The sequence below is a fragment of the Coturnix japonica genome, chromosome 28 (assembly GCF_001577835.2).
Source record: "Coturnix japonica isolate 7356 chromosome 28, Coturnix japonica 2.1, whole genome shotgun sequence".
NCBI lineage: Eukaryota > Metazoa > Chordata > Aves > Galliformes > Phasianidae > Coturnix > Coturnix japonica.
In genome coordinates this window covers 3165390-3191366 of record NC_029543.1, presented here as the reverse complement: position 1 = coordinate 3191366, position 25977 = coordinate 3165390, and the positions used below count along the sequence as shown (strand labels likewise).

At 48.5% G+C, this 25977-nt stretch overlaps 1 protein-coding gene across 3 annotated transcripts in view; it reads left to right on the top strand.

Annotated features, from left to right (window-relative positions):
- Nucleotides 1-24889, top strand: part of INSR (insulin receptor) — a 36267-nt gene extending 11378 nt beyond the window's left edge. For all 3 annotated transcript variants that reach the window (XM_015886611.2, XM_015886610.2, XM_015886612.2), the window contains exons 3-21: nt 6596-6911; nt 8354-8499; nt 8798-8942; nt 9201-9415; nt 11679-11805; nt 12439-12689; nt 13000-13167; nt 13851-14052; nt 17803-18074; nt 18328-18470; nt 19691-19850; nt 20143-20242; nt 20490-20557; nt 20703-20932; nt 21162-21272; nt 21350-21509; nt 22188-22317; nt 22542-22676; nt 23925-24889. In XM_015886611.2, coding sequence (XP_015742097.1) covers nt 6596-6911; nt 8354-8499; nt 8798-8942; nt 9201-9415; nt 11679-11805; nt 12439-12689; nt 13000-13167; nt 13851-14052; nt 17803-18074; nt 18328-18470; nt 19691-19850; nt 20143-20242; nt 20490-20557; nt 20703-20932; nt 21162-21272; nt 21350-21509; nt 22188-22317; nt 22542-22676; nt 23925-24279 — 3434 coding nt within the window. In that variant the 3' untranslated portion in view covers nt 24280-24889. The remainder of the gene's footprint in view (nt 1-6595; nt 6912-8353; nt 8500-8797; nt 8943-9200; nt 9416-11678; nt 11806-12438; nt 12690-12999; nt 13168-13850; nt 14053-17802; nt 18075-18327; nt 18471-19690; nt 19851-20142; nt 20243-20489; nt 20558-20702; nt 20933-21161; nt 21273-21349; nt 21510-22187; nt 22318-22541; nt 22677-23924) is intronic.
- Nucleotides 24890-25977: the final 1088 nt, after the last annotated feature.

The window sequence follows — 25977 nt, the reverse complement described above, 5'->3', positions numbered from 1 at the left end:
TGCTGGGATGTTTATGCTCCTTAATTAGTGCTGGGCTTCCAGGAAGAAGGTGATGTGAGTCTGCAGCCATGAGGGGACAGTGGGGGCATCAGGAACCCAGCGCCTGTCAGCACCTGGATTCCTCAACTCCATCAGGTGTCCATGTTGTGTTACAGCAACACATGGGCTTCAGTGCTTGATGAGCAATAAAGATGTTCATAAAACCAGAGGATCAGGGAAGCACTTCCTGCCTGTTCTGCAAAACACATCAATCGCACTCTATGGGTAAAGAAAGCGTGAAGGCAATGATTGAATCAAAGCACATTGTCACTTTCTTGGGACATAAAGCTGGTCCCTGAGCCTTTTTTGAAGGGGGCTCTTTCCACCGAAAGATTGTTTTCGTGTTTGTTCCCCTTCAGCAACTACCCCATTTATGGACCAGCAGGTGTCAAGGCTGACACTTATGATCTCAGTTAAACTGGCTCTAAATAGTCCTAATTGCTCTGACGTGGATGATGCCGATGGTGTTAGTGATAAGGCTCTGTCTGCCTCAGCTTTCAGGGCTCCCAGCACTGCTGGTGGTGAGACTTGTGCTGCTTCTTTGCTATTGAACCAAGTGGCAGTGAGTCCCACTGTAAGACCCAACCACGTCAAAGACACATGAAATACACTGAATTTCCATGGTTCTGACAGCTGACCTTTGTCACAAAGGAAGCAAGATTGGAGATCTCCACTGGGTTTAATGTAACGTCAGCAGGTTTGGTTCCCCCGTTGTTCGCCTCTTTGTTGGGGTGGCACAACTGGTTTGGGATTAAATTCCTTCCAATTACGGCTTTCTCTTGCATAATTTACAAGGAGAAATAGATTTGTCGTCTCTAAGGACGTCTTGTGCAATATAGCTGTTGGGTGGTTGTTTTTTGCACCAATCTGCAGTCATTTGTTTTCCCTTCGGGTTGTTTTTGTGTGACTTTTTGTCGCTTTTATCATGTCTCCTTTGGGGCTTTGATTAGAGAAGCAGAAGCACGTGCTCTGTAGCTCACAAACTAAACGTTGTAAGGATCCATCAGGTAGGTGTGCTGGTGCTTGGTGTGGGGCTGCACTGTTTTCCATTGGATTGCTGGCAAATGGATTATTGGTACGCTGAAGATGACAAGGGAAAGTATAGTAAATCAAAGTATGTTTCATAGGAAGGTCTCAACTGCTTGGCTCTGGGACTGCAAGCAAACAGTATCTATTTCAGTACTGCTAAGTAAATTCTTATACCTAGAAATAAACTGTGGAGAGCATGCTTGCAGCTCTGGGCAAAGAGAGGAGGGTGTGTAGATAAATGGACATGAGCTGATGTGGCCAAAGTGCCTTTAGTATGTGAAAGAACATTATGTGGGTGCAAATAATCTGTGCATTTGATCCTGAGTAGTGAGATCCTTTCCACAGCGCAGAGACGATTTTGGACAAATGCTGTAGGTTCAGAGGAAACCATAAAACCTCTTAGACCATGGGAAATATGGATGGGATATAGTAATAACCCTGCTCATGGGCACTGCAGGAGGGTTCCTTGCAGTCGTGTCTGTGCCCATCTCAGCTGCCAGGAAGCAAAGTGGGGGCTCTGCAGGTTTTGTTCCTTCTTCCTCCCTGGCTCCTTTGCAGCACCTTCATCCTCAAGCACCACTTCAACCCCAGTGTCTGTGTTTACAATTCGTGAGTACGCCATGGAATCTGTCCAGATTAAAATCTTAACCTCTGTCTGACATTTCTGTGTAGATCATTAGTTATCAGCTTAATCTCCTTGTGGTTAATCTTACACTTCCTCCCGTTGCGTTCCCTTTCTGTTACAGACAGCTCTGCTCCTCTGTTTGCTCCATGCTGTACGTCCTGTCCAGTATAAATTGACACTTATTTTCTGTGCCCTGGTGACATTTTATGCATCTTTTCACACCCTGCACCTACATGCAGTCTTCCTAATCCCCACAAGCTGAATATGGCAACTTAGCTTTCATTCTTTAGTGCCTTGTTTACTCCAACATCCTTGAGAAGAGCCGCCTTATGTCCCTCTTATCTTTCCAGAAGGCAAAGGTTATAATTCTTTGCTCACATCACTCCTTGTTTTCCAGGCAGGGTTTAAGGTAGAAGCAGTAGTTTGCATTAGACCTACGTTTGGGAAATGGAGGGTTTTAGCTGTCACTGCACATGGAAGCAAAGCTCTCCTGCTCATCTCTTATGTGGCCCTGCTTCTCAGTCTGTAAGATGCCAACTTCTGTGCTCATCTCCTGGGGCTCTTCATGGTTCAGCACTGAGGCACCACCACTTTGTTGTGGTCACAGTGTGATGCTGACGGTGAAGAAGGGAATGGAAGCAGAGACCTTTGGCCATGTTGGCTGGAGGGAACCTCACCGCACTCCTGGTGTGTTTGGGACAGTCGTGGTGCCTCCCTCACCACACCGCGATGCTCCTGGGCTCTCAGCATGAGGAGAGGTTAAAGTAGAGGGGGATGTTTGCAAGATTCTGTATGTCAGAAAGAGTAACGTATGGTTAAACATTAACAGGAAGCTCTTGTGAGGTTCCCGGGTGGCACGTCAACCATTGAGCGATAAAAGCTAATCCTTGGGTTGTAACGTGGGCTGAACTTTAAAGAAAAACAACAAGGTGCGAGTGAAAACATGGGCAAAGGTTTGCAGAAAAATGCCACCAAACCCTTTCGGAGATTCTGCTCTTGGTGTCCATACAAATCCTCTGTTCTGCTGTGTTGGCCAATGGCAGTTACCACCTGGCTGATGCCCATCACCATCACATTGTCTCCTTCCCAGAGGCTGTAGGTTGCTGTTGGGATTGGGGCTGGGAACCTCACAGCCCCCAGGTACTGCAGGGACAGCTGGGTTCCTGACGTTGTTCATCTGTAAGCCACCATCCAGGCCAAGAGCAGCAATGGTTGTGTTGGTATCACTGTGTTTAGTGATAACTGCCCGAGGGCTCCAGGCTCTGCATGGAGACGTAGTGTCAGTTTGGGGCTGAAAAAACAAACCAGACAAGTAAGGATCCCTGCACAAAGCGTGCCTCTAACTGAACACACAGCACAAGGAGCAAGCTCACTGCGTGCCAGGGAGCAGCACAGCAGCAGTGCTGTGGGCACTGGGAGAGGTATTCACAGCTCTCACTGTTGTCCCCACGTGCACTTTGTGATACTTGTTGTACCCTTAACGGCGCTGCTGTTTTCAAATCAAACTCCATGTTTGGCTGTTTTGATCTCAATTGCCGACTCGATTGCCACTTTAGCCAGGTTCCAGGAGTTGTTTTTACCTGCTTGTGGGTTCTGAAAGGTGCCGGAGGAGTGAAAACAGAGCTGCTCTTGAGCTGCATTTTCATTTTATATTTCAGCTTTGTTTCCCAGGTCTCATCAGAGAGAACTGCTTTGTTCCCAGAGTCATAAAGGTTGGAGAAGACCTCTTAAGATCCCCAGGCACAGCGCAGCCCTGTGCCCACTGCCCACGTCCCTCAGTACTACATCTCTCTAGTTCTGGGGCAGTGACCCCCCCACACCTCGGGGAGGCCCAGGCTGCTCGCTGCCATGCTGTGAGTGCTGGGCTGTCTTTGCTCCATGCCCTGCACACCCAAGGAGGGGCTTCTGCTTCCCCTGTACACAGCTGGGGTGGGAGGAGAGTGGGATGAGAACCTGAGGAGGGGGACACAGAAGGATCTGGGTGCTGAGGCTGCGGTCAGTGTGGGGTCAGGCAGAGCTGCTCACCCTGACCCTGTATTTATTGTCATATATATTAAAAGGTGTCTATGTGCCTATTTACAGACATAGTGTCAGTTCCTCGTGGTAAGTTTTCTGTATTCCTTGGCAAAAATTATATATCAGTAAAATTCTCTATTTGGGAAAAACTCCATGGGAATAACAACAGTGATTTCCTGCACAGTGCAATCAGCAGAAGGTCAGCGTGGAGGAGACAGCTCCTTGAAGGTCCGCCTTCATCCGCCTCGCTCCCATATCAGCACTAGAGCTCAACCTGCTCCTATCTCCATGCACCCGCTTCTTCCCGCAGCCCCCATCCTCCAATATCAGCCCCAAACTCTTTTATCTTTGCTAACCCGTGGTGATGCTGGGATGTCCCACTGCTGGTTGGGATGCAGCCCCTCAGGGTCCCACTTGGAACTTGTGAGCCATTCACTGTGGCTTCATCCAAGCGCGTCACTTATGAAAGAGGCTGGAAGCAGCACAAGGCTCCTCTTATCCTTCCAGATACGTGAGATAAGAACTGTAATATTGTCTCGGAGAAATGTCAATGGGAAACGTTTCCTTTATGTTGTAGTAACAGTGTGTTGTTTTTGGAAGCTGCAATCTGTGGGAAGGGAGGCACCTGCAGTTAATTTTATCTGTTCCTGTGTGAGGATGGAGCTCCCGGCGCTCCCAACGTGCGGCTCGGAGGGGTCAGGGCGTGATGTGCTGCAATCTCCTATTATATAAATAACACTTCAGTTGGAGCTCTGATTGCAAGGCCTTGAGTCCGCTTTGTGTGGTCTCAAAGGGAAAGCAGAGCTCGCCCAGAGTGACTTTCAGTGTATTTTACTTTGCCCATTCTCTTGCTAGTGTTGTGTTAGGGTAGAAACAAGACCTAACGCAGGTGCTTTTAACCACACCTTGATGTCCAAATGGTGTTAATTAGCCTGACAGCCCAGTGCTGATTGACTCTCCTGCTCAGCACAGCTCCTCTGGCCACTGGTGCTGGTTGTGCTCACAGTTCCGTGTGTTCATCTCCCACCTGAGGCCCAGAAGGGAGGGCCCTGCAGGTGGGAATTCCTTCGCGCTGACTCGGCTGCCTCTGTGCCCCTTTGCTGGGCCTCAGCTGCACACAGAAGTGCCCGCCTGGATCTGCAGTCAGAAGGCTTTGCACAACACATTGCATCCCAGGTCTGCAGCGTGCCGTCATTGCTGGTTAAACATTGATCTGCTCCGACCAACAGCTCAGGGCCTGCGTTCCCCCCAGCCCAGCATGGATCTGCTGCCCTCCTCCTGGGGTGGGGGCTGTAAGGGGGCACAAGTGGGGGCAAGAGATGCTGGAGAGGTTTCTATAAGGTTCTCAGGTGCTCAGAAATGGTGGTGCGTCCCAGTGTGTGTGCTTGGGTTTGTGTGTTTGTCACCTGGTTGGGTCTGTGCTGCCGAGCATTCGCACAGAGTAGTGACTGACAATGTATGGAGCGTGTAATGGAGGGAATAGCAGTGTTGCCTTGGCTGCCTGGTTGTCTTCAGGCTCTTTTACACATCTGAGCTCTTAGAGCAGGAAAGAGAGAAAAACATCCAGAACAAGTGAAAAATAGTTTAGCTGTACCTTCGAAAAGCCTTCAGAGTTGAGAGTTTTGGGTGGTTTCTGCCCTATGAATGTGTACAGCTGAGTTTAAAGACCTGTAAGTAAGCAGAGCACTTTGCAGATCAGTTTCCATTGCAATTGGAGCTGTTGTGTGGGGCAGAGGAGGTGCCCTGTGCCTCACAGTGAGATTTCATCCCACGACCCGAGCGTTTGATAGATGCTTTGGATGAAATTCTGGAATTTTCTGTCTGCGTCCTCCTGTTGCCAATATCTCTAATAAACTGCAGCCGTGACATCTGTTGCCAGAGCTCCGTGCATGGCCTCAGAGAGCGTAGAGCTGTTGTTTTGGAAGAAGCCTCTCGTTTAGTTTGTTCTGCTGTGAGGTACCATCTGCAGGCTGCTTTCCTTGCCTGCTGCACTTCCATCCTTTGCCATTTCTAAGTGATGAGTTCACAGATGAGACAAAGCACTGGAGAAGGGTGAGAGCTCTGCATACACAGTGAATTTGGAATGCACTCTGTGCTTCATCTCAACGGGTGGATCTGGGGATGCACAGTGCAATACCTGTGGTGTGGCTGGTGGGGGAGCAGCGGATGTTCGGGGTCAGACCGACCTTAGGATGGAGCTTCAGCTGCAGCCAGCTCCTATTTTTGGAAGGATTCGTTTGCTGTGATGAAGCAGAAGTTGCTCATCTGCACCATCCCACCCACTGCTGCTGTTTGCTCGGGCCATTCGACACGCTCAGTTCTGCAGCCCTGCAGCACGGGCTTCGCTTCCCCACTGCTCTGATGGGACCTCAGCAGCACGTAATGCCACGGGACCGGCATGCTGAGCTCCAACTGAGAGCTGGCACGTATCTGCCAGGAGTTAAAAATAACAGCGTGGTGCATCAGTGTGGCTGGAGCCTCCCCAGAATGAGCCCCTCCAGCACCGCATGGATGGGAAACGGGCCACACACCCCTTGGGCATGGTTTGTGTGGGGCTGTGGGGGAGAGAGGCTGCAAGGGGGGGAGAAGTGTTACAGGGGAGAGGGGCTATAGAGGAGAGGAGCGGCTCCTTTACTCCATCTGCAGATTTTCTTTTGAGGAAGGTTTGGGGATACTTCATCTTATTTTTACCTTCCTGTACATTTCATTTAATGTGGTCTGAAACAGTAAAAAAACCTGAGTTTGCAGCTGAGAAGTGAGGGTGCAGCAGTGGTGCACTCCAGGGCTGGCCCTTTGCAGGGAGCTGTGGGGTGGTGGGACGGCACACAGTCACTGCTCAGGCTGTGCTGATCCCATCACTCAGCTTTGTCCCTTCTCACTCTGCAGTTTGCCCACCCGCCTGCAAGTCCCAGGGCTGCACGTCGGACGGGCAGTGCTGTCACAGCGAGTGCCTCGGGGACTGCACGGAGCCCAACAACGCGGAGCGGTGCGTGGCGTGCCGCAACTTCTACCTGGACGGGACGTGCGTGGAGACGTGCCCACCCGGGTATTACCGCTTCGAAGGCTGGCGCTGCGTCACCTTCAGCTTCTGCCAGGAGCTACACAACAAGTGCAAGAGCGCCCGCGAGTCGGGCTGCCACGTCATCCACAACAACGAGTGTGTCCACGAGTGTCCATCGGGGTACATCATGAATTCCAGCAAGTAAGTGTGAGGCTGCGGGCTGCGCGTTGGTCTGATGGTGCGTCCTGTGCTTTCCTTTCATTTGGGGCTGGTGGATTTGTGGTCTGTGTCGAGAGCAAGATTCTGGTGTTTGAGTGTCTGTGACCATTACCTGTTCTGCTTTAAGATGGTTTGCAAACTAATACCTTGCTAGTTGAAGCCATTAGAAGCAGGCAGGCTTACCTACTGTATGCTGTGCTTCATTTGACCTCACTTGCTCACTGTCCAGCCTGGAAAAAAACAGTGGGAGAGGAAGGCTGGAAGAGAGGGAGGAGTGTGCTCAGGTCAGAGGGGTCCTCCTATAACCAAGAGGGAGGTGGGAGGTGGAGAACAGAGCGGCCTCAGCAGCTCTGCGTGCCTTCCCCTGCAGTCAGCCCTCAGAGCAGGAAGCCTTGTTATTGAGCAGAGTGGGGAGAAGTTGTGTCTAATCAGGAGAGCACAGCACGTTTAGATTGGGCCGTTCTTAGAATGTCTGTCCCTCGTCCCCGTAATTACTTTGATGGAGCAGGTTCAGGTTGTGCCAGACAGAAATGGACAAACAACCATAGCACGAGTCAAAGCAGGGAGCAGCCGTTCCACTTGTTCCCAGGTTTTTTCAGCAAAGAAATGATATAATCAATGTTGTTGAGCTGTATATTGCTGTAAACTTTGCTGTTTGTCCCACAATAGCACTATGTATTGAGATGAGTCAGATTTCCTATGAATATTGCTAGCTTTGTGCTCACATGCATTTGCTCCTGCAGTAACAGTTTCGGGGAATTCACTCTAACAGGACTTTGTGTTCTGTTTCCTCTTTTGCTTTTCAAAAGAATGATCCAGCAGCCCGCAGAGTAGATACGCTGTTGTGTAGCTGCAGCCATCTCCTCTCTCCTGTTCCAGGCTGCTGTCAGTGGGACCTCACAACGCTGGGCTTTTCCTAGAGCATTTATTTCTCCAAATAAGTTGGGAACACATTCTCATGGTGTTATGACCGAGGAAAGCAGTCATCTTTCTTGCTGCCATTTAAGAAGCGTTTCCCTGGAGCACAGAGCACATGTTGCCTGCCTTTTTCAATACAACCTCGTATACAGTCCTTAATCAGAGGATTCCCAGATGAGCAGCCAACTCTGCTCAATGGTTCTTGCTCTGTGATTGTAGAGCAGGCATTAGATTTCTTGGTCTGGAGGCCCCGGGTAGGGGTAGCACTGTACAGCGTCCTGGTGGCCAGGCCACTCAGAACAGAGTTCACAATATTTAATTGACAATTTTAAGGATAATCAGCAGTCATTTGGAGTTTCTCAGGGCCACGTGTTGCACACCTCGAGTGAATCCCATGGCATGTGGGGATGGTTCTGCTTTGAGTTTATTGGAGAACTGCTGGAGACGACCCAGAGTTTATTCTTCACATTGTGTCTCACCTGCATTCTTGACTCTCTGTTTTTCAGCTTGCACTGCACTCCCTGTGCAGGGCCCTGTCCAAAGGTTTGTGACTATGGGAAAGAGAAGACTATTGATTCGGTGACGTCGGCACAGGAGCTCCGTGGCTGCACAGTTGTTAATGGAAGCTTGGTTATAAATATCCGTGGAGGAAGTAAGTTGTGCATGAGTGAGGGTGTAGGGAGCACTGGATGTGAGACTGCTGAATATGACACCACCCATGACCTGGGGCGTTGCTTTTCTGCTTTGGCCATTTTGAATCTGAGAGAGAAATAACAGCAAAGCAAAAGTTCCTCTCACGTTCATGAGGGGTTGTTGTTTTTTTGCTGAGTGATTTTTCTAAGGTCTTTTGGATTGACATAGAGCAGTTCCAATCCATCTCTTTGGGCTCTGATATCAGTGTTCCCCCCTGTATTATCAGAAAACTAAAACCGATGTTTTCCTCTCCCTAGATAACATAGCAGCTGAGCTAGAAGCGAATCTTGGCTTGATAGAAGAAATCTCAGGTTACCTAAAAATCCGCCGATCTTACGCCTTGGTTTCTCTTTCTTTTTTTCGTAAACTACATCTGATTAGAGGAGAAACATTAGAAGCTGGGTGAGTTCTTTCAAAAGATATCTGACTTTACTACTTTGAAGTGTCAGGAGTGCCAGAATTCAGGGTGATTCGTATTGATAAACAATGCCAGCACTATCAGGGTGATTCCTATTGATAAACAATCCCTGCCTGTGGATTGTGGCCTACCAGGGAAGATAGTTTGCATTTGTTTTTATGTGGTGTTTGGGTCAGGGGGTGGCACATGGGGAAGGGCAGTTGGCGGATCCCCTACTAACACACATTTTCCTTTGCTTTCAGAAATTATTCATTTTATGCCTTGGACAACCAGAATCTTCGCCAGCTCTGGGACTGGAGTAAACACAACCTCACGATAGCACGAGGCAAACTCTTCTTCCATTATAATCCTAAACTGTGTTTGTCAGAAATCCACAAGATGGAGGAGATCTCTGGGACTAAGGGGCGTCAGGAGAGGAATGACATAGCCCTGAAGACGAATGGTGACCAAGCCTCATGTAAGGAACTTTCAGAATGCATTGGCAGTCAGATCACTTTCCTTTCCCTCTGTCTTTGCTAACCTCATGCTCTTAACACCTTCAGCCTAGCGTGTGATTTTTGTCCAGGGACTGTCCTTGTCCTTTTGGTAAAGCACCAGGCATGTGACTGGCCACTTGCTTGTACAGCGCAGGGGCACTGTCAGCATGCCATGAGTAAAGCACTCCTGGGTGCTGCCTCTGGCCAGGAGCCCATCTTGCCAGCTTCGGTCCTCAGAAGTTTTCTCTTTGTGTGCTCAGCTGTGAGATTTTCAGGGCTGAGTGTATTGTGTCCCTTTGAAGAGTTGAGCACAACATAACCTCAGTCCAAACCAGGACCTTGTGTTACTGCTGAGCGCCCAATTAAGAGTCATCATCTTCTTTTCCCATGTCATGAGGTGGCAGAAGGAACACAGAATGAACATTGAATGAACACAGAATGAACAGTGTGGAGGGGCTGGGTTTTTGCCTTTCCTGGAGCCATCTGAGGGAGTTGCTATGACAACTCTCAGAAATTTTTTTCCACAATTTTTATTATGCTTTTCTGAGCATTTTTAAGGTTTTTAAGTGAACAGTTTCCTTTGATGAGAGCAATAACCTGGCACCTGTATTGGCACAGCTGAAGGGCAGAGGGGCACTGGTACTTGATACCTCAACTAGAGGCACACCCCTGAACGTGTAGTTGTGTCACCACGTATTTTGACAGCAGTGCTGCCAGAATTTCATCCATCCTGCACTCCAAGCCCTGCTGTTTGTTCCCAGTCTGTGCCACATGCAATCCCTGTTCCATGTGAACCAGATCAAAGAGGTAATCTGGGGTTAAAAACAGCCATTTCTGCTTAGTTGTACTTATCTTTCTTGCATCTCTGCTCTGATTTGTTGTGTAGGCTCACACAGTTTTTAACGCATGCAAGAACAGGATCAAGGGCAGGATGGTACAGGATCAGTAAGGTTGGAAGGGACCGCTGAGGTCATCTGTTCCAACCATGTGCTGCTGATGCAAATATTGCCACTAAAACCCCTGGCATCTGTTGTGCTGTGGTTTCAGTTCCTTACTCTCTTCACAGCTTGCACGCTTCCATTCTGTCCCTTTGTTATACTATGTAGCCATTAGTGAACAAATATAACAACTGGAGGTTTTTCAGATGAATCGTTTTCTTGATCTGGTTTGCCACATATCAACACATGCAGACCTGCCAGCATGGTGGGGAGTGAGGAACATAATGATTACCTACCTAAAATGTGAAAACACGCATTGAGCCGCAGCCTCGGGGCTATCGCAGCTCTGCTTGGGCAGAGTGAAGGCAGCACAAGGAGTGAGCTGTCTGAAAAGGTCATCTCCTCCCTTGAGACAGCGGCGAGGCCTTCCCACATTCGGGATGAGGCTGGATTTGGGGTTCAGGTCCAGCTCTCCTGTGGCATTGCAGCTCCCAGGCTGGCTGGTTGCTTTGTGCTGAAGGCAGCTGGACCACAGGGTCGCATTTCTCCATGCCAGCTTTAACCCTGCCTTGCTGTGCTGCTCTCCGTGCCACCCTCCACCTCAGACCACACGTTGCTGGTGTGTTTGGCTTTATGATTTTATGGTTCAACTTTAGTTTTCACATTGGCAGCATCCTGTTTACAAAAAAAAAACACACACACAACCAACTCCCAGACACAACACCTTGTTTGTGCTGGATGTGTGGACAGCAAAGTGAATGTTCTTCACCCCGTGTGCAGCTACTGCAGGAGTGGCAAATCCCATCAGGGCTGTGCAGTTTGTCCTTGGGCTGCTTGGACATTCCGTATGGTAATGCTTCCCTTGAGAATCAATGCTCCACCCCTCCTGCAACTGTTTGTTGTCCTGAGCTGCTGTTTGCAAAGGGAGCGTGCTGCCCCTGGGCGAGGCGGTGCCTACAGAATGGATGCAGACCCCATTACCGGGTCTCTGTGTTTATCTTGTCGTGAATTTTAAAGCATGTTGCCTTTAGATTTCACACTCAGTAAAACTCAGTTCAGCTTTTATAGGATTATTTTCATAGAGTTGTAGAAAAATGTAAGCTGGCAGGAACCTCAGGAGGTCATCTGTTCCAACCCCTGGCTTAGGGCAGGGATAGCATCGACGTAAGATAAGTTTTTAATGAGCAGTTCTCAATATCAAGGTTCTCATATTTTTCCCCAGAGGACAGAAAGTTCTGCAGTACTGAAAAATAGAAAACTTTCTCTCAGCGTTAACAAAACGATCATCATTTCTGTTTTGTTGTAGGTGAAAACGAATTGCTGAAGTTCTCTTCCATTAGAACATCCCATGACAAGATCCTGTTGAAGTGGGAGCCGTATTGGCCTCCTGATTTCCGTGACCTCCTGGGATTTATGCTCTTTTACAAAGAGGCGTAAGTGGCAGCTCAGGGAGAGGGGAACTTGAGCAACCAATGGTTGGGCTACAAAACAACAGCCCAGCCAATGCTGGGCTTCCACAAATGACATTTGGCATTGAAGAGTAGACATTAAGACTGCTGTGGTCGTAGCTAATTAGGAGTCAGACAATCAGAGACCACACTTAAGTTTCCAATGTTGCCCTTTATATAAGTATTAATTACATTCCCTGGCTTAAGTGAGTTGTATAAAGTCAAAATCCCTCATTTAAGAGCAACCCCAACATCAGTTGTTCCAGCTGCTCCAGGTGTACAGATCCCAACCATCTCCCCACTGTCTCCAGAGTTATTTATTCCCCTTTACATGGGAAACACTTTTAAAAGTCGGTTTTGCCAAACTGGTTTTCACACAGCTGAAAATAATTAGCTGAGATTGAGGTTGGGTTGTGTGTGGAGCTGTACCTGATGTGTGGTGCTGGTAGGAGACTGGGTTACAAAGCTCCCTAAGCTTTATTTCTAGAATACACAGGATATGCAGGATGAGATCATTAGAATTTATGTGAGGGTGAGGGATGCCTTCAGACACCATGTCTCCAAAAGCTCGGTGTCAGGATTCTGTTAACTTGAGGCTTATTTTTGTTTGTTTTTAAGTCCATACCAAAACGTGACGGAGTTTGATGGGCAGGATGCCTGTGGCTCCAACAGCTGGACGGTCGTGGATGTGGACCCACCGCCGCGGTCCAACGAGCCCAAAGCCCAGGCCCAGCCAGGTTGGCTGCTGCGGGGCCTGAAGCCATGGACACAGTATGCTGTGTTTGTTAAAACTCTGGTCACCTTCTCAGATGAACGAAGGACATACGGCGCAAAGAGTGAGATCATCTACGTCCAGACCAACGCTACAGGTCAGTTTCATTGGCTTAATGTTGCACTGTGAATGAAAAGCTGACTTCTGGTGGGTAGTCACAGTAGGGCCATGTCTGTGGAACTCTGCTGGTGTTGCTCTCCCTTTGTGGGAAGGTGTTCCTAAAGAAATGGAATGATGTGTGTTTCCCTGAGCGAGGAGGGAGCACCGTTGTGCTCCTGTTCCCTCAGGTTCACGTGGCCGTGGATGAGAGCCCATGTGTCCTGCCTTTGTTCGTGGGAAAGGGAACTCACTTGTGGAGCTGTCACAGAGCTGTGGAAGTGACCTCTGTCCCTTTTCCACCCACACAGTTCCGTCAGTCCCATTAGATCCAATTTCTGTTTCCAACTCTTCATCCCAAATCATCCTGAAGTGGAAGCCGCCCTCGGAGCCCAATGGCAACATCACACACTACCTGGTGTTCTGGCAGCAGCAGGCGGAAGACAGTGAGCTTTATGAACTTGATTACTGCTTAAAGGGTGAGTTCCAGTTCTCTCTCTGTGCCCTTCTTTCAGGCCTTCCAGATGGTGGAGCTCTCTCAGCATTTATGGGGATTTTTCATGCACTTTGGAGATGCTCCGGTGCTGTTGTTCAAGAAAGAGTTTGAGACACAGTTGTGTTATCCTATTCAGTTGCATTTACATTAGTCACTATTGCTAAGTCATGTGCAAAAGATCTTCAAAACCCTTTTGGCACAAAGTAATCAAATATGTATTTTTTGAATCTCCCTTCTGCACTTGTTCTTTTTAAACTGAGCTTCAAGTTTAATAACGGCTGTGGAAAAGCAGAGTAAAACATTGCAGTACTTCTGGGGATCAGTGGCCAAGTTAGTTTTTGAAGGCATTTTGTGCTGTGGGGTTTGGAATGCTTTTAGGATTCATAATTCCACTGAGAACTCCCAGAATCTGCCACCCCGTGTTCCCAAACTGAAGGGAACAGGGGTAGAACTCTGGCAACAGTGACATCTGAGCTTCATTTCAGAGTTAGCACAGATCTGAATCAGAGCCCTGTCATAAGAGAGGGAATGTGACCCTAGATATGAAAGTGTGGGAGGCAGAATGTGCCATGAATTTTGTGTACGCTCGTTTTGGATCTTGGTAGGATCAAACATCTACTTCTGGTATGCCAAGCATGAACGATAGTAAAATTGTTTTGTCCTTAGGATTAAAACTGCCCTCAAGGACGTGGTCTCCTCCTTTTGAATCTGAAGACCCTCAGAAGTATAACCAAAGCGAAAGTGAGGATGTCAGCGGAGAATGTTGTTCCTGTCCTAAAACTGACTCTCAGATCCAGAAGGAGCTGGAGGAGTCTGCTTTCCGCAAGACCTTTGAGAACTACCTTCACAATGAGGTTTTCGTCCCCAGGTACGAGCAGCTGCGTGGTGTGGGCTGGGAGCTGAGCTCTGCTCCTGTTGTTGTTGGGATGTGGAAGATCCCACCCTGTTTCCTGTCTCTCAATTCTCCTCAGCTTGAGATTAAGGGGAGAATCCTCCACAAATATCTAAAGCCCTGTAGCTGGCTCTAACTTGTGTGATGCCAGAAATAGCCTTTTTTTTTGCTCTTAAAATGTTGTGGTCTCACTTTTCATCCCGTTGAAAAGAAAGGTGAAGTTTTCCACGCCACAGCCTTGTCCTTCAGTGTGGTATTTGCGGTCTTCCTCACGCTTAGTGTGGGAAATACCTCCAATACCACGAGGAATGCAACTGCTGTGGGTGGTAAATGTCCTGTTTTGAGTGGCACACACGGTGTCACATTAAGTGGTGTTGAATGTCTTCACACTTCATATGCAACTCAAAAAGGGAGCACTGGGAATCAGGTTAGTCCGTAATGATTTACCTTCTTCACTGTCATGTATTCTGTGCTCTGAATTTGTTCTCTGCTTCCTGCCCTTAGCTATTAAATGTTTCTTTGCAGCTGCCTGACAAAAGCTACCCTACTGCACCAAGTATTGTTTATTACTTGAGTGCTTTCCTCTTCTCTGAGAGTCCCACTTGGTGCCTACAGTTGTCACATCACTCTTTTTGCAGCTTCTAATGCTGACCAGAAGGACAGGTTTCAGTGTCAGGACACACCGTGTTTAAAAGCACAGGGGAAGCAAGCTGTGTACAAAGCCAAACTCCTCTTGATGTAGGCAGACAATTCTGACAATCTGATTGCTTTTTTGTTTGTTTTTTTCCTTTTCTTTTTGTTTGATTTTAACCTTCCTGCACAGCCAGCCCAGGATGCTTCTCAGGCCAGTTTCTGGGGTATGTATTTTGGGAAGAAACCAACCACCAGGACGTGCCACCTTGTCAGCCTGCTGAGGAAGAGACCTCGACTGCCCCTAGACTAAATAACATTTTAAAAACAAGCCCCATAATTTTTGAGCAAGCAGTAAAGATGCTGCTCTGCTGATGTGCATCCTGCATGTCTTTTCTGACAGGTTTCAGGCTGTGGCAATGTGGATTAAAGCCTTATTTTTCTGTGCATAGCACACCTGTTGCCTGCCATAGGGCAGCCTGTCCTGAGCCTGACAGCTGAATGTGGAGTGTTCTTTTATATGATGCTCCCAGTAGTTTCATCCTCTCTCCAGCACTGTGCGGCCTCCTCTTGAGTTGAAAGCCTTCTGCTGGTCATGGGGAGGAAGCATGGAGATGAGGCTGGTGCAGAACAGAATGCTGCAGGGCTGCAGAACAGCAGCTGAGAAATTGCTCCCCTACATCTCATGGAATCACTGAATGGTTTGGGTTTGGGTTGGAAGTTTCTCCAAGAATGGGGCAGCCACCACCTCTCTGAGCAACCTGTGCCAGTGCTTCACCACCCTCACCATAAAGAACTTCTCCTTATATCCAGACTAAATCTTCCCTCTTGTGGTGTGAAACCATTTCCCCTTGTCCCGTTGTTCCTTCACTGTCTGCACAGCTAACTAACTGCTCTAGGAGTCCATCACAAGTCCTGTGGGTTCATTTACTCTGGCAAAGCAACTACAGGTGTCCAAATGCTTCATGCCAGACCCACTTTCCCAGTCAGGGCTACTGGATGCCTTTGCACCATGTGCTTTGTAACCTCCCTTAGCAGCTGAACAAAGTGGCCATAAGCACCTGATGCTTTGTTTCTTCTTTCCTGTGTTATTGCTCTAATATTGGAACAAGTTTTGCACAGATTGGAGCAGAAGGACGATGGAAAGCTGTGCGGGTTGCCTAGGGATGTCAGGGAGCCTCCATCCCTGGAGGCATCAAGCTGGATGGCCCTGCTGTGTGCAGGGGCACGTTGGAGGTGCTTTGCAGCTTCAGCTGCTCCATGACTCTGTGGAAAGTATGGAAAGGTTTCAAAAGTAATAAAAGTCCTGAGAGGCAGAGGGGGAGTGACTGGCTGCTGTTCAGGATGTATTTTTGTGTCTGCTCTCAACCATTGCTACTGAAGGTGCAGCATCACTCCTCTCCCCATTGCTGTCCTTCAGTGTCAGTTTCTGCCACACACACTTCTGCCATTGCAAATATTAGTGGGCTGCAGAGGTCTGGGAAATGACTTGCATTGAAAGCAGCTTTCTTCTGGGCTTCCTCATCCAATGCCATTCATTGTATGGACAGACACACAACCGCTTGTGCCGGCACAGGGGAAGGTGGGCTGGTGGCAGTGGCAGGCTTTGCTAGATGTGGGTGTGTGGAAAAGAGAATTTGGCAAGAAAACAGCTGCAAACCTTGGGTAATAAGTAAAGGAAGAGCTGCGTCTACAGCTTCTCGTGTTTTACACCGTGTTGCATCAGGGATCAGATAACTGATCTGCTTGTGAACAACAAAACTCCCCTGAGCAGGAGGAGCAGCTGAATCCGTGCACTGTAAGCAGCGGTATGCAGCTCTGCTGTGAGCTCCATCCGCTGGGAGATGGGGGCCTGGAGCTCTGCCCTCTGCCCCATTGTCGGGGGGCACTGCTCAGAACATCCTGTGCTGAGGTAACAGCAGCTCCAGAACGGTGCCTCTGGGGTTAATTAGTAATGAGAGGGAGAGAAAATGAAAAGCTGGAAGGCTCCCTGCTGGGCCTGCCACAGGCAGCAGAGTCAAGCGTCATCCCACGGCGGGTGAGCAGTGACTGTGTGTGCTGTGTGGGATCCAGCACACCAGGAAGCAGAGCTGGGGCTGCTGCTGTGGCCTGGCCTACATGGCACTCAGTCCAGCAGCGGAGCTGCGCTTCCATCACTTGGTACATTTTTAGAGGCTGGAGATGCCTCAAGTGTGGGTTCAGCTCAGGTCGCTCTTTGTGCCCTTTAATAGCTGCTCACACACAGACAAAGATCATCATCCCCTTAAAATACACAGTCCTGTGTCCAGGCAGCATTAATTCCTTCTGTGCAGCCATTACTGATTCACCAATTGGTTGGGACCTGGCATTCCCGGTGGTGGATGCGGTTCTGTTCTGATCCCTGTTCCTTTTGTTTCCAAGAAAATGACATTTCAGAGCAGTTCTTAATTCAGCCGAATTGATTCTGTTTGCTGTGCTGGGTGCAGCTCATCGATGCGATCACACACGGCTTCTATTTTTACAACAGCAAAAAAAGATGGATTTTCATATTGAAGTGTATAATATGAGAAGCGATATTGGGCTCACAAACAGGATAACCAGCACATGGTCTGAATCTGCGCCTTTTGCTTTGCTCTGTTGAAAAGAACCGGATGTTTTTTGTCTTAGGAAGAGGTTAAGGTTGTCTAAGTGGACAAGTTCAGATCTTATGACACTTGGGAGGTGTGGAACAGCCCAGGTCACTGAAGGTGGGGTATGTGGGATGACCTTGTTTGCTCCCAGCTGAATGTGGAGGAGATGAACTCCCTGGGCATTGCAGCAGCGCTGTGTGCCATGGGGAGCTCCAGCAAATCCCTTCGACGTGGGCTTTCCCTGTGTGTGGAGTTCTGCAGGGAAGGTGTCCCAGTCATACATCATGCTGTGCTTTGTGGGGCTGGGGTGGACTCTGTGCTTGGAAAACAAAACCAAAAAGTCTGGAATTTCTTCATTTCCTTGCAAATACGGGTCTTGAATTTGAGTTTCCAGGTGCACTCTGAGCTCTCTGATTTTAACTGTTTATTCTCAGATGGGTGTGTTTATATTGGATCTAACAGATAATGTTATCACATTGTTTAATAGGCCATCAAGAAAGAGAAGAGACCTGGGCTCCATTGCAAACGCCACCGTGGTGATCCCCACCATCGCGTCCTCTCCAAACTCTTCTGCAGCTGCTTCTGAGAGTGCAGAGGAGCAGAAACCCTTTGAAAAAGTGAAGTTCAAGGAGTCTCTGGTTATCTCCGGGCTGCGGCACTTCACGGGGTACCGCATTGAGCTCCATGCGTGTAACCACGATGCACAGGAATCCCGCTGCAGTGTTGCAGCTTATGTCAGTGCCAGGACCATGCCAGAAGGTAATGAGCTTGATGAGCTCTGCTTTGGGTGGGTGGCTGCTCCAAAATGCTGCTTTTCCTATGAGAGCCAGTTGCAGAAATACAGTATAGTAGAATCATTAAGGGTGGAAAAAGACCACTAAGATCATCCATTCTGACCCATCACATCATGTAGGACTGGTGCTTTCTATTTCCTGATGGGAAAAGATAGTAGATTTTGTCTGTTTTGCAAAAGAGATGAAATAAGTGTCATTAATGCTGACCTCACTTCTAGCTAAGGCAGATGACATCGTTGGTCCGGTCACCCATGAACTGGTTGAAAAAAACACCGTTCATTTGAAGTGGCAGGAGCCCAAGGAGCCAAACGGCCTCATTGTGCTGTATGAAGTGAATTACGGCCGTCTGGGGGAAGCAGAGGTGAGAATTGCCACTTGTTCATTCACACAGCTCACGTGGGAGGCAGCTCTGTGCTTCTCCCTGCTCAGTGGCTGTGTTGGTGGTGGTGGTGAGTAACAGCTGGGAGCTGCACGTGGAGGGACCTCTGCTTGTCTCCAGGCTCTCCTTTTCCTTTGGCTCACACCCCCCATGCCTCCACAAGACATCACAGAATCACAAAATCATAGGGGTTGGATGGGACCTCTAGAGATCATCGAGTCCAACCCCCCTGCCAAAGCAGGTTCCCTACATGAGGTTGCACAGCTCAGAATCCAGGAAGGTCTTGAATATCTCCAGAGAAGGAGACTTCACAACCCCCCTGGGCAGCCTGTTCCAGTGCTCCGTCACCCTCATCATAAAGAAGTTCTTGTGCACATTTGTGTGGAACTTCCTATGCTCCAGTTTCTGGCCGTTTCCCCTTGTCCTGTCTCCACACACTGCTGGAAAGAGTCTGGCCTGCTCACTTTGCCTCCCACACCTCAGATAAATAGACCTGGATCAGGTCCCCTCTCAGTCTTCTTTTCTCAAGGCTAAACAGTCCCAGTTCACTTAGCCCTTCTTCATAGGGGAGATGCTCCAGGCCCTTCACCATCTTAGTGGCCCTCCACTGAACTCTCTCCAAGAGATACCTGTCTTTTTTGTACTGGGGAACCCAGAACTGGACACAGTATTCCAGATGAGGCCTTACCAGGGCAAAGTAGAGGTGGAGGATCACCTCCCTTGACCTGCTGACCACTCTCTTTTTAATGCACCCCAGAATGCCATTGGCCTTTTTGGCCGCTAGGGCACACTGCTGGCTCATGGCCAACCTGTCATCCATCCATGTCCCTCTCAGCAGGGATGAGATGTGTCCATTCAGATGTGTCCATCTGAATTGCTTTGAGAAACGAGGAAGGCGTTGAACAGGCAGAGAGGTGGGAGGTGGTGGATGCAGGCGGCCGTGCCATGCAGGTGGAGCACTGCCAGCTGAGCTTGGGTTTCAGGGCTGAGGTGCGGTGCAGCAGGCAGCACACGCTGTGTAATCTGAACTGCTGCACTGTAAAATGCAAATCCAGGATAAACTGCTATCAAGGAAAAGTCCTGAGCGTGTGAAAACCCCATTTGTGTCCATTTGCTTATCGAGGAGGAGAGGAGGAAATCAGCGTCCTGTTACAGTGCTGCAGGGCAGAGTAACACAACGTGCCCCTTCCCTCCTCCCACAGGAAGCTCACTACTGCGTGTCCCGTAAGCACTTTGCCAGCGAGCAGGGCTGCAAACTGCGTGGGCTGCAGCCTGGGAACTACAGCGTCCGGATCCGAGCGACGTCGCTGGCTGGGAACGGCTCCTGGACAGAGCCCACCTACTTCTACGTGGCTGATTACTGTGAGTTCTTTTGTCTTTCTCAGCATTTTAACCTTGATAGGGACCCATCAGTGCTGGAAGCAGGCAGTGTGCAGAGAGCTGTAGAGACTCGTGAAACGTTTACCAGTATATCTACTTGTAAATTACGGTTAGTGAGCATTGTGTCCATTATCTTCATTCGGGTGTTGAGCAGCAGTTTGAGCTCTTGTTCTTACCCACACAAAACTCTGTCAGCTTCATGTTCACTCTGGCAGAGATCTTAGTGAATCCTGAGACCTATGTTAATGCCTCCAACTCTCTCTTTCTCTCTTAGTGAACGCTCAGCCTAATATTGCTGTTATAATCGTTCCGATTATTTTTGCCATAATCATTGCTGGAATTATTGGAGCTGCTTACGTGCTCGTCAAAAAGAGGTGAGTGCATCATTTTGCTCAGAACAAGGAGAACTTTTATCCAAAGATTCCTTTTCTTTGTTGGAAGTAACACTGTGTTAATTTTCTAACTTAGACAATGATTGTAACGTGAAGCTGAGGAAATATTTTTGCATGTTTGCAAATTGGGGTGGTTGCTATTTGTTGCACACTGTGGGAATTAATCAAATTCAGCTTAAACATGTCCAAGGCTGCAATGTGTAACAAACAACTCTTGTCCCTCTTCCAGACAAACTGAAGGACCAACGGGGCCACTCTACGCATCCTCCAACCCCGAATACCTCAGTGCCAGTGATGGTAAGAGCAAGGAGGGCTTCTGGGCCTTATTTCAGCGTGGGGTTCTTATAGCTGCCTTTTGAAGCTCCATGCCCTGCAGCGGTGCTGCAGCAGCAAAGTCTTTTGAAAGACTCTTTTCTCAACCCACCCATGTCTCTCTTGGCAGTGTACGTTCCCGACGAGTGGGAGGTCCCACGGGAAAAGATCACTCTGCTCCATGAGCTGGGCCAGGGCTCATTTGGTATGGTGTATGAGGGGATAGCCAAGGACATCGTGAAGGGAGAGCTGGAGACCCGCGTGGCTGTGAAAACAGTGAATGAGTCGGCCAGCCTGCGGGAGCGCATTGAGTTCCTCAACGAAGCCTCTGTGATGAAAGGCTTCAGCTGCCATCACGTGGTGAGCATCGCTGGTGGCTCTGATGGTCACAACTGAGAGCCCCATCCTATAATATTTCTTTAAAGCTGTTTGCATTTGGCTCTATCAAAAGTGCTTAGAAGGGCCCTGTGTGCTGCTATGGGCTCTTCTACAGGGCACATTGGCTTTGTTCTCACCCCTATTCTCATAGCTGGGCTCTGCCCCATGTGCTCCTACACAGCCCTGGCAGAACTTCTCCATTGTTTTCCAGGTTCGCCTCCTCGGGGTGGTCTCCAAGGGCCAACCCACTTTGGTGGTCATGGAGTTAATGGCACATGGAGACTTGAAAAGCTACCTCCGCTCTCTGAGACCCGATGCTGAGGTACTCATGGGGAGAGGCGTTGTGTTGTGGCACAGAGCAGCTTGGTTGGTGTTTTAACACTGCTTTATTTGTTGTAGAATAATCCTGGTCGTCCACCACCAACGCTGAGAGAAATGATCCAGATGGCTGCAGAGATCGCCGATGGCATGGCCTATCTGAATTTCAAAAAGTTTGTTCATAGAGATCTGGCAGCTCGGAACTGCATGGTTGCAGAGGACTTCACTGTTAAAATCGGAGGTATTCAGTTCATGGTCAGAAGATAATTCTCTGGGTGATATTTGTGATGTATATGAAGCTCAGGCCCAGTCCTTGCAGGTGTCCAAGGCCATGGATGGACCCTGGGCAGCCTGAGCTGGTGAGGGTGCACCCAGCCCACGGCAGGGGTGGGACTGGTTGATCTTTAAGGTCCCTTCTGACCTGAGCCATTCTGTGATAAGCCTTTTAAAAGTCATTCTTCCACAAGAACCAGTTTTTAACCAAAACCCATCTAGAATAAGTAAATATAAAATCCAGAAATAAATGAAAACCCAACAGCTTGGTGGGTTTTCAGACCTCTTTGGACGTAAAGCCAAGGCAGTGGGTTTGGGGCCAAAAGAACTCTGTTTTATTTAAAGGGAATAAATAAAAATGGTGTTTAGAATAGAATCTGTCACTGAAAATTGTAACTTCGGAGTCTCTGTCACAGCTCTGTAGTAATTAATGAAAGGAAATTAGTTACTCTGAAGTAATTAATGAAAGGAAAGCTGTGGGAAAGAGGAGCTTTGAGTGTTAATGACAGGGTGACCAATGATGGCAGATTGCATAGGAGCCCTGCTGGGAGTATGGCAGCGGCCTGGTGCCCAAGGAGGAAAGCATCAAGAGGTGGTGTACAGTGAAAGCAGCATGACATTAACACACCTCCATTGCTTTTCTCAGACTTTGGCATGACCAGAGATATCTACGAGACAGATTATTACCGAAAGGGCGGCAAAGGACTTCTGCCTGTGCGGTGGATGGCGCCTGAGTCGCTGAAGGACGGCGTGTTCACAACGTACTCAGATGTGTGGTGAGTTGTACTCAGCAATCCCAGGTGGATCCTGGATGGGGAGCTCACTATCCTGACACACATGGTTTGAATTGTGAGTTGCTGACTTCAGAGTACGGGCAAAACTCAACATTGTTTTGAAACCCTTTTCTTACAACGTAGTAATCCTCGAATATTTGTGTTCTCAAAACAAGACTCACCTGTAGATCTCCAGAATCTCACCAGGAGTTTTGTTTCTTTCTCAGGTCATTTGGTGTTGTCCTTTGGGAGATAAGCAGCTTAGCAGAGCAGCCGTATCAGGGACTCTCCAACGAACAGGTGCTGAAGTTTGTGATGGATGGAGGATACCTGGATCAGCCGGACAACTGCCCAGAGAGGCTGTAAGTAGTGGAGCAGTACCAGACGGCAGAGCTGCACTCTGTGAGTAAAGTGTGGGCAATGCAGGCGGCCCCACAGGTGGCATTTCTGACCTACCTCTGTCCTGGAGAGAAATAAAGTAGAATTTAGTGAGCGACCTCTCCCAGACACTAAATCAGAGCATCCTTAGTGAGACCAGCCCTTGTCACTACAAGGGGAAATCAAACCAGCCTGGGGTTGAGTACAGACTGGAGAAAATGAAATTTAAAAGTGCGGAAAAAGCTTAGAATGCAAGTAAGCATTGCATCAATAGCCTTAAAAGAGGACTCTGTCTAGAGACAGAGTGCAAAGCTCCTTCCAGAGGGGATGACAGACTGGAGGCAGACATTCTCATGGGTTAGGGGTTACTGTCCCCCCGCTGCTCGTGGTGTCCAATGTCCGTGGGCTGGCAGAAACTGCATCCCCCAACCATACCCAGATGCTCCCTAAGCTGCTGCTGTCAGAGTGTTTAAAAAGAATCCTGTTAGTAAGTGTTCAGCCTGAGGAAGGTGTTGGGACTGAAGGCTGTAAGGAGCCGCTGGAGCAGCATGCAGAGTGGGAGGAAGGAGACCTGGCTGGAAAAGGGAATGTCAATAGTAGCTCCCTGTTCCCAGCAGCCTCTTACACCATCCTGCTGCTGGCCAAAGCAGTGCTGCCAGACTCAAAAATAAACATGTGTTGTGAGTACCCTTATGAAAAAAGCCCGCTGTCCTGGGGACTCATCTCTCCTGGCTGGTTGCAAACTCCACTTTGAAACTTCTTTTGTACCTGGGAGATTTGTTCAGTTTGTGATACGGTAACACGTGACCTCTTGCTGCAGCCTTCCTCTCGGGTGTGTTGTTCACAGGGCCTCTGTCCTCTGCACAGCTTCCCCTTTTCTGTGAGGCTGTAGAAACTTTCAGGCTGAGTTAAAATTGAATGAATGTAAAAATTGTGAGATGGCTGTAAGTGTGCACACAAACACACACACACACACGGAGTGCATGAACCACAGCCCTGTTTCCTTTGGAAGCTGAGTCAAGAACAATGGAAGGAATTGGAAGCTAGGTAGAAATAGAGCAAAAGCAGTCAGAGTATGAATGGGAAAAGGGAGATAGGAAGGAGAGCCAAGGCCTTGGCTTGAGTTTGGATGAAGGGCTGAGGAGCAGCGTGCAGGCACTCCTGCTCTGAGTGTTTCTGCTGGTCATGGCGTTGTTTCTTCCATTCCCCGACTCTTGTTTGCCCTCTCCTAGGCACAACCTGATGCAGATGTGCTGGCAGTACAACCCCAAGATGCGCCCCACCTTCATTGAGGTCATTGAGATGCTGAAGGAGGATTTGCACCCCAGCTTCCAGGAGGTTTCCTTCTTCTACAGCGAGGAGAACAAACCTCAGGAAACGGAGGAGTACGAGATGGACTTTGAGAACATGGAGAGCATCCCCCTCGATCCCTCCTCATACACACAGAGGGACAAAGCCTTGGGGAGGGACAATGGGCCCTCCATGGCTCTCAAGGGGAACTACGAGGAGCACATACCTTACACTCACATGAACGGTGGCAAGAAGAACGGGCGGATTCTCTCCATGCCCAGGTCAAGTCCTTCCTAACGCCTCCTGTTGGCCCAAGGGTTGTGTCTGCTTTTCTCCCCTTCACAAATCTCAGGACTCTTTGTTATTGCTGCCACAGTGTATGACCAACCCACATCTTACAAACTCTTCAGATTTTTAATCATCTTATGATTAATACTTTTTTTTTTTTCCTTCCCTTTTTTGCCAAGTTGACTGGTTGTCAGTGGACTTATCTGTGAACATAAATGGAAGAGGTTTCCATGGCTGCTCTCCTTACTGTAACCATGGTTTCAAAACAGGAAGCGACCGTGTCAGTTTCAACTAAAGGAGGAGCATCTGCCTTTGCCAACAACAGCCGTGAAATTCGCCGGTATCAGAGCTGCGGTGTAACGGTGTGGAACAAACCTCAGCGGGACAGAAACGTCTCCAGGAGAATTCCAGGCTTCAGGCATCCTCGTCACTACAGAGGAAGGGTTCAACACAGCGGTCGGACGCGCCAGATCCTCAGATTGACCAAGAGCTGCTGCTTTCGTACTTTTTCAATGGGTTAAAGCCCAGGGGTGCGTGCGTGTGCGTGCGTGTGTGCAGTATATATATGTGGGGTGTATATGTATAGCAAAATATACACCTCTTTGTTGTGTTTTTTTTTTGTACATAAGTTTTGTATGTTCTCACGGAAGCTTTCCTCTTCTCGGAAGCGTGTACTTCTCTTTTTCCCATTTCCCCGGAGTGACCGAATCCTACACAGATTATTTTTATACCGAGGACTCTTGGGAATAGGTTTTCCTTCATTAAGAATCGAGGAAAATATGCTGGGAGCCAAAGGAGCAGAAATCTGAGATTTATGGGTCCTTTCAAGACCAAACGAAGGAGGAGTCCCCAGAGCTGAGATACCGTTTTCTGTCCTTACAGCATCGAGTATATATATTGTTTGTTGTAACATATTAAAGTGTCTTAGTTTCAGTTTTAACTTCATATAAATTATTGACTGTTTACGGTCCTTTCGAGGAGGGGAAGAGTTCGGGGGATTGTTTGGTCTTAAAGTGGTCCAAAGATTTCAGAAGGAACTAATTTTAGTCGGTTACCCTTTTAGGAGCTCATGAAGTCCATGTTAGGTTTATACTTGACAAGGCTTTGTAAAACACATTGAGGATTTATGCAGTGCATCGGCCCCGGGTGTAGGGCCTGTATGGGACTCAGCTCTCCTGCCACGCATCAGCGGCCATATGCAGCCCTTTGAGAACGTCAGCTTTCATCTGTATGAACCCAGCTTTGTTCTGCTGTCTGCAAGGAAGACGGAGCTGATAAGCACAAAGTGTCAGAAAATAACGGCAAAACCGAAACGTGTCTCGTTCTGATGAGGGAAACCGTGCTGGATTAACAGCGAGAAATGAAGGTTACAACAGAGAAGGCCCCACTGCCAGCATCGTGTGTGGGGAGAACCTCTGCTTCCCAAAGGCCTCATTTACATTTCTTCTGCTTTACCACATAGTAAGTGCAGCAGCCCCGTGCTGCGCTGCGGGAAAGAAGACATTCTCACGCTTTTCTAAAAGAAGAAATATTTACCCTGACAGCCATTTCATTGTAGAAATTCATCTTCATAATAAAAAAAAAAAAAAAAAGAAAAAAAAAAAAGAAAAAAAAGATGGCAAAATGGATTTGTTAAAGAAAACACGCAGAATCTGTAAAGCTGTATCCGTCACTTTGGGGCAGGTGGATGCGGTGGGGTTGTTTTGT